At 31.6% G+C, this 8,933-nt stretch overlaps 1 protein-coding gene across 1 annotated transcript; it reads right to left on the bottom strand.

Moving 5' to 3' along the window:
* Positions 1 to 683: 683 nt before the first annotated feature.
* Positions 684 to 7,893, bottom strand: LOC106474322. The gene is made up of 5 exons (XM_013935013.2): positions 7,742 to 7,893; positions 5,535 to 5,667; positions 3,827 to 3,927; positions 2,828 to 3,019; positions 684 to 1,432 (listed from the first exon to the last, which is right to left on the bottom strand). Exons 1-5 carry the CDS (start codon positions 7,832 to 7,834, stop codon positions 1,391 to 1,393), a joined length of 561 nt encoding a protein of 186 aa, XP_013790467.1. The 5' UTR covers positions 7,835 to 7,893; the 3' UTR covers positions 684 to 1,390.
* Between the last annotated feature and the right edge of the window lie 1,040 nt (positions 7,894 to 8,933).

Below are 8,933 nucleotides of genomic sequence, written 5' to 3' on the forward strand. Positions count from 1 at the left end.
TTGGTGATGGTAATAGAGAAAAATAAATCGGCTTATCAACTGAAATTCTAAAGCAACTGAATAGGCCTAAGTGGACTTTTGACAACAAGAAGAAAACTATATAGTGTTTATTATATGCCTATAATCTCTATAGTGTAAACTTGTTATACATACATTTAACTAGTTCCGAATATAGATATTATTTTGAAAACAAGTGGAGTGAGTGCTGTTTGTTGATTTTTGAATTCATCACCAATAAGTTACAGACACCTACTGTAGAAGAATCCTAAGCACAACAACAACACCCATATTATTCAAATTACTTATTAAATACTACTACCATACATAATATTGAGAAGAATAAGCCTCATTATTTTGAGTTACATTTTCGTTGTTTTTTTTTAATTTTACTTACTTCCTTATCAGAAGATCTTATTAATCCATTGCATCAATAATTAAAACATCAAACTCCCCTTTTACGTGAGCTCTCAACTTAAAATATGTTGTTTCTCCCATAACTGAATCTTACATTATAATGCTTATTTGATAGGGAATTCAACCAATTCAGTTTTCTACTTTATTACTGTGAACATGCGAGTGAAACATGAACACATTTATATTAATCAGACTTTCATCCAATAAAGTGTAGATTTGGTACTTCAGTATTATCGGTTCATGAGTAAAACATAAATCAGGAACACATATTTATGTTAAAATATCCATACAGATTTTATTTGCACCAACAAAAAGCTATTAATCAAAAAACAACATAAATATCTTAGGATAACGAATTCTTTTAATGGTAATGAACTCTCTTCATAATTAAACAGTGATTAGGACAGAGACAAGCATTCAGATGAATTCTTGCCAAAATAACAAATATAATGTTAACATTTTTATAAAATATCAGAAACATATGTTGTGCACTATCGTAAAATCTCCACAAAAGGTCTTCACTAAGATAGTTGTTTGGAGAACGTACCTTCTTTAGTATTTGTTAATTTTAACAAGCAGAGTAATAATTTTTATATTATGTACATATATATATATATACACTGAATAGAGGGAAAACATTGCTATTATCTATGTTGTGTTAATATCAAGTTTGCCACCACCAAGCTGGTCCTAACATAATTAAAAAGAAAAATTTTGGATAATTTAACACAGTATCTGGCTTTACAAAATTTTGAAACATAGGGTAGTATCTCTTGTAAGAATGGTTTATAAGATTAGCTTAAGTATGATCTGTTACACTTGTTACTTCTTAATATTACAAATAACATTACGGTTTTGGACATGCAGAAAAATAAACGCAAGCTCAAGATGGAAGGGTTAGAAGTCATAACATTAGAAGCTATTGTCATCACTCAGGTGTTTGTTCATCTATTTACTATATTTATATCCCACCACCCTATTTCACTGGTGTCCCAGCTGGCATTCCACGTGGACTGAACTGAAAGATATGATATAAAAAAATATTATTACTTTATTTTGGAATATAACAAGTTGCAAAACACAGTTACACATCAGGTTGATCCAGCCCTTCCCTATGAAAGATTAGACCCGTAGAGAATGAAAAATTAAGAGCGGTATAATTTCTTACATGAGTGACGTACTGTAGTAAGATTTCCTGCTACCATACACTTGAAACAAATTTAATACTTGAAATTTAATATGTATTAATGATCAATGTAAGGACTGAATGAAGTCAGAAAGGTAGACCATACTGATGAAAACTAACATAATATTTGTTTGTTCTCAATTTCTCGCTAAGCTACTCAGCAGACATCTGCACTAGTTATTCTTAATATTGAAGTAATAGATTAGATGGAAGGCAGCAAGTCAACACCATCAACCACCAAAATGGTCTACTCTTTACCAACGTTTAGTGGTATTGACTGTCACTTTATAACACACCCATAGGTGAAAGGGCCAGATTGTTTTGGGACCAAATTCTATGTCCTAACACATTAAAAAAGGGGAAATAACGATTATTATGTTCATAGTTTACTCCTAGTAAGACTGGTATATTAAACTAGCTATATTAATAACTGGATTAATTTTTAGTTTTGATGTACGTAAGTAGCTTACACCGATTAGAAGGTAACAATAAATATTTAAAATGTAGCATTACAATTCTCTACAGGTATACAAGTTACTCATCTAACTGCCGCTAACAGCTGTGTCACTGATGTGTAATGAGAAACACTATCATACCACAAGTGATGCAGTAATACCTGATACCTGGTATATCATGGGGTGTGTAGATGTATTAACCATACATTTGTTTTACATCACGAGTCATTAAAATCTGGGATAAGATGTAGATCCTGGGTGTGCAGATGTATTAATTGTACATTTGTTTTACATCACAAATCAGACAGTAACATCTGTGCCAGAAATGTAGGTTTTAGGTGTTTTGATGTACTAATATAGAACATTGTTCCTGAAAATGATAAAGTATAGGTTTTTGAAAGGAAAGTTTTAGGCAGTGTGTTGACATGTTGAATAGTTTCCTTTTGGACTGTTCCTGCCTTTTTTCTGGTTTTGGAGACAAATTTTTGTGGTGTTAGAAATTCACCAACATTTAGAGATGTCTGTGTCAAAAATGGTGAGACAAGAATTCAAAGTTAGAGTTATAGCAACTAGAATATAAAGCAGTCTTGATAAACAAATATTTATGTCATAATTCTCAGGAATATACAGCTATTTTAGGTTTTATATTAGGCAAATAACATCCAATAAAGTGGAAAGCCTTGTTTGAATATTCACAACTGAACCTATATCAAAGTCAGTGTCTCTGTCATAAGAATGGCAGACACACAAGCAAACAAAAATAACTACTTACAATTAAACGTACACCAAAATGGGTGTCTTTGTCTGAGCAACTTGTAGCAAGGGCAGACTTAATAACCCCATTGGGGCACACAGCTATGAACCTTCCCTTTTCAACTGCTGACTCAAGGACTATGAAGTTTTTATCAAAAGGAACCTCTCGAGCTCGAAAGCGACAGTAACCAGTTCCTGCATTTCTAGAGCCCTGAACAGGTAGAGAGAAACACAATGTAAACAAAAAGTTCTGAAAAATACACTGTCAAAGATATGGTAGAGTTTTCTGATTCAAAATCTTGATCACACACTAATGCATTCTGCATTATTTTTTAACTTTCTTTTAAACTTAATAAATTTATTCTCTGAGGAGAAAAACAAAACATTAACGTGAAGCAGTTATAAATACAATTATATGAATGTTGGTACACAAATGTGTAGTGAACATACATACATATCCTAAGGCATGGCATTGCTTTACCGAATTTCACATCTCAAATTAATCTCCTTAAAACATCTCTAATACTCAAGTTATGTTGAATTATCAACTTTATCTTAACACTGAGTTCAGCAAGAGTACTTTTCTTTGATAGATTGTTTAGGCAGACTAGTCATGATAAGTACACTGGAACATGCTGCAACTGTAGAAAACACACAAGTGTAATATCTTCCATTTATACTGAAATGTTATTCTCTTCACCAGATAGTTGCTGCCCATTCCATTGTACTCGTCACATTCATCTTTCCTATGTATTAAATTTCTTTTAAGATGTAATTTCCAGTAAAACTTAAAGTAACTGACTTTTAATCTCTAGAGTTATAGCAGACTATTCTGTTATTTTAATGCTATGAGCTCAGTCTACAACATTCGATGCGTTAATTGATAATATACAAGGACGATCCATATTAGTCCATGTTGTAATCCTAAATATATCACTGAATTATACAAGCTAGATGTAAAGCAATATACATTCTTTTTTTAGCTATATTGATAGTAGACTAAAACATAAACATTTACAGCTGAATGAAGTTGTAGTGTTCCACTGATGATAGCTAGGTAGTTAAAGTTGTTGTGAAGTTGAACAATACAGTCTTCTTCTCTCATTACAGTGAAGTGAGCTGGAAGATAATTTGAAGTCTCAAATAAATATTGTAAGACACTCTGCTATTAAATACAACTAGATAAAAATAACACATTCATAAGATTACTTTCATGTATTACAAAAACACAAGTATTTAGTGTCCCTGAATATTCTTTTATCTTCTAGTGTTTTGTGTGTGTGTGTTTAAGTGATACGTTTGTTCCATATTCTTTTATCTTCTACTGTTGTGTGTGTGTGTGTTTAAGTGATACGTTTGTCCCATATTCTTTTATCTTCTACTGTTGTGTGTGTGTGTGTGTGTGTGTGTATAAGTGATACATTTGTCCCATATTCTTTTATCTTCTACTGTTGTGTGTGTGTTTAAGTGATACGTTTGTCCCACATTCATTTATCTTCTACTGTTTTGTGTGTGTGTAAGTGACACGTTTGTCCCAACATGATTTAAGTTGCTCTCTTGTTTATTCTTTTATATGACCCATTTTCTATGTCCAAGTAGTAATTTTCAGTTCCTAACTACAGTGAGTTTAATTCTGTATTTGATTGTACTTACTCTACAAGTCTTTTTTTATAATTGTATCTACACAAACAAACTTTACTAAAATAAACCAAGTGATACTATAGTGTGCAGTCTACAAAGATATTTACACTATAGCATTAGGTCTACACAGATACTATCATCATCACCGTTTAACTTTCGTTTATTTGCAATTGGCGCCATTTATTATAAATAATTCTATTAAACTAATAAAGTATAAAATACCATTACTATCACAATTATAACCTAAATTTAAGGTACTATTTTGGAACACACAACTTATTAAATTGTTATTATTTGCTGAAGAAAAACGTGTATAGATATAATTTATTTAACAAGAAATTATGTTTTAATGAATCATAGAGTAAATATCTTTGTAGATCACACACTATAGTAGCACCAGTAAATCTTCCTTCACGTATCTACACAAACAACTTGTACTGTAATAAATGTTCATTCATTATATCTACACAAACAACCTGTACTATAATAAATGTTCATTCATTATATCTACACAAACAACCTGTACTATATAATAAATCTTCATTCATATATCTACACAAACAACATGTACTGTATAATAAATCTTCATTCATTATATCTACACAAACAACTTGTACTATAATAAATCTTCATTCATTATATCTACACAAACAACCTGTACTATAATAAATCTTCATTCATTATATCTACACAAACAACCTGTACTATATAATAAATCTTCATTCATATATCTACACAAACAACCTGTACTATAATAAATCTTCATTCATTATATCTACACAAACAACCTGTACCATAATAAATCTTCATTCATATATCTACACAAACAACCTGTACCATAATAAATCTTCAGTCATATATCTACACAAACAACCTGTACCATAATAAATCTTCATTCATGTATCTACACAAACAACCTGTACTATAATAAATCTTCATTCATATATCTACACAAACAACATGTACAATAATAAATCTTCATTCATATATCTACACAAACAACATGTACAATAATAAATCTTCATTCATATATCTACACAAACAACCTGAATAGTTAAAGCAAAAGAATGGTGAAGAATAAATACTATTAAAGAATTGATGCCCTTCTCCACCAAGTCCATCTAATACCAATCTTCCATCTTGTGCTTGAAGGATCTGCAGACTGCGCCCCGTAACTCGAGATACCAACTGTACAACATTACCAGCTTGTAAGTGGTTCTGCAAGTAACAAATTAAACATAATTTAACTCTCTATTAAACAAATCAACAAATATTTGAACAATGTATGAAGCAAAGAGCTAAGTGATTACCTCAGTCACCTATGAGCATCTGTAAGTGTTGTATATAATAGTGAATCAAATTTATGATAAATTTTACAAAATTAAACAATTAACAAACATATTGCATTGTGATTTCTCATTATAATTTTCAATTAATTCAAAATTATTCCTCTTATTTGATAAGTACCATGACTTTAGAAAGTAATCAACTGATTATTCCAGTTATCTAAATCTCGAAGGAGAATTATCAAATAACAAATTCCACTAACCACCCAGCTTTAAGTTGGTGCAACAACTTTTGTTACAAGAACCTTATGACTAAAAAAAACTGTTTGTTTGTAGTTATGCACAAAGCTACACAATGGGCTATTTGTACTCTGCCCACCATGGGTATCGAAACTCAGTTTCTAGCGTTGTAAGTCTGCAGACATACACTTGTGCCACTAGGGGGGCTCTAAAGAAACTAACAAACACTTAGAACAGTTATATAACGGCTCAACATGCATATAACTATATTACTTATTAAACAGATTTTGAGCAAATACATAACATATTACAGATACTACCACAGCTGGATATTTTTACACAATAAACTGTTCAATAATTAATTCAAAAATACAATAACAGCAACTTTTACAGTAGGCACGTATTAATTAAAAAAATTACAGCATTATGATCCATAGTATCAAGTCATTATCAGGTAAGTTACATTTAAAATGATTATAACTATGGGTCTCAATAATAATACTGTATTTTCAGTGAATCATGAATATATCTGTAGACTAAGCAGGCATCAAAATAACACTACTCATGAAAAGCACTATCTCATTGGACAAAGCTATATGCAAGATTTTGGCTGCTCTTGTATGTCTGATCTTCAAATAACTTTGTTTCTGAATAACTTTGTAGCTGTGTCCATTTTAATTGTTGTGGATGCAGCCCAAACATCTGTCATACGAAGTGGGCCATGATCAAAGCAGATACCAGCATGAGCCTCCCGTATATATATATATATATAACACAGCATAGAAAATTAATAGGTTTAGCAAAGCAATTATTGGTGTTATAAACATCATGTTCAGTAGGGTTCATTTGTTGAATTTCCTAATTTTGAATTGATTGACTAGAAGGAAAGGAGCTAGTCAACACCACCTACTGGCAATTCTTGGGCCAATGAATAGTCAGATTGACTGTCACATTATAACACCCCCACAGCTGAAAGAAGAAACTTGTTCAATGACAGGACCTGATCCACAGATTGTGAGCAGATCATTCTAACATGGATTATTAACTTAGTTAACCATTAACTAATAAAAAAAAAATTGTTACAATCTTTCAGTAAAAAGACACTTATCTACTCCCAACTCGCTTCTTTCTGGTCCTCCAAGTGTTCCATTCTTATATCATTACCGGTAATGATATAAGAATGGAACACTTGGAGGACCAGTAGGATGTGAGTAGGTAGTAGATAAGTGTTTTTATACTCGTGTGGTAATGATATAAGAATGGAACACTTGGAGGACCAGTAGGATGTGAGTAGGTAGTAGATAAGTGTTTTTATACTCGTGTACACGAGTATAAAGACACTTATCTACTACCTACTCACATCCTACTGGTCCTCCAAGTGTTCCATTCTTATATCATTACCACACGAGTATAAAAACACTTATCTACTCCCAACTCCCATCCTTCAGATGTTACACTCTTAGATGTAGAAATATCATTACCACCCGAAGATAAAAAACTACCAGCTCAGATCCTTCTGGCCCTTCAAATGTTACGCTCTCGGATGTAGCTATATTGGTACCTAGCAAGTTTGTGGGTGAAAGCATCAAGATATTGATGCATCCTCATCACCCCTGTGAATGACCTCACAGATGGCTCAAATTTTCTGTCCTGTGTCCAATGGGACAGTGCTATTTTGCATTACTGTATCATTCAACTGAGCATGCACATAAAAATATAATAAGTATACACTTTCTTCAAAATAAATTAAAATAGGTTGCAATTACCAATAAAGGATGATCAATGTAGCGGTTTAAAGTCTTTGCACCTGTGGAAACTAAACTTCCTACAACACTTCCAACTTCCTTTCCAATATTCATCAGGGTACCTGTTAGCCCATGACTACTCTTCACAGCACCCTAAATTACATCAAATATGTTAATCTCAGAATCTCACAGAACAGTTTTCTCTTATGAAGCTAAAAAGTAAATTTAATTATTACAACAAAAATGTCCTTTAAAATGTCACTCAAAGAATCAGGAAATAAAGGCATGATTGGTTAATAATATTATGAAGGTTACTCAAAGAATCAGGAAATAAAGCCATGATTGGTTAATAATATTATGAAGGTTACTCAAAGGTTCAGGAAATAAAGGCATGATTGGTTAATAATATTATGAAGGTTACTCAAAGGATCAGGAAATAAAGCCATGATTGGTTAATAATATTATGAAGGTTACTCAAAGGTTCAGGAAATAAAGGCATGATTGGTTAATAATATTATGATGGTTACTCAAAGGATCAGGAAATAAAGGCATGATTGGTTAATAATATTATGAAGGTTACTCAAAAACATCAGGAAATAAAGCCACGATTGGTTAATAATATTATGAAGGTTACTCAAAAAAATCAGGAAATAAAGCCATGATTGGTTAATAATATTATGAAGGTTACTCAAAGAATCAGGAAATAAAGCCATGATTGGTTAATAATATTATGCCTAGAATTTGTTCATTCATTCTTCACAAGTCCTAGATAGTTGACCAATTGAAAACTTCACATTAATTCTATTCTTCTACTTAGTGTTAAATCTTGTGGCTAAAAACATGTTATAATCCAGAAGACAAACAAACTAAAGAAATGGAAGGATACTTAACCTTTAATAACCTTACCATCCAAAATTAACCAGTGGTCTTTAAACAGCACAAATATGAACATTCTGTTTGAACTATTACAGCTCAAGTATAATATGATAACAAGACATCCAAAATCAAAAGTTAATTAGCATTAAGAATTTCTTTACATGTTTCCATTTATCAGTAAAAGGTATGATAAAAAACTGCATGGATACATCAAGCTCATGTGGTTTTTCATGATACATCTTAGCTTATTAGTTTGGTTTTTCATTCAAATATTTAGTCTGTAGCTTACTAATCTGTTCTGCTTTTCACTGATACAAAAAGTCTGCAGTCTAAGCCA

The sequence above is a fragment of the Limulus polyphemus genome, unplaced genomic scaffold, assembly GCF_000517525.1.
Source record: "Limulus polyphemus unplaced genomic scaffold, Limulus_polyphemus-2.1.2 Scaffold7068, whole genome shotgun sequence".
Lineage (NCBI taxonomy): Eukaryota > Metazoa > Arthropoda > Merostomata > Xiphosura > Limulidae > Limulus > Limulus polyphemus.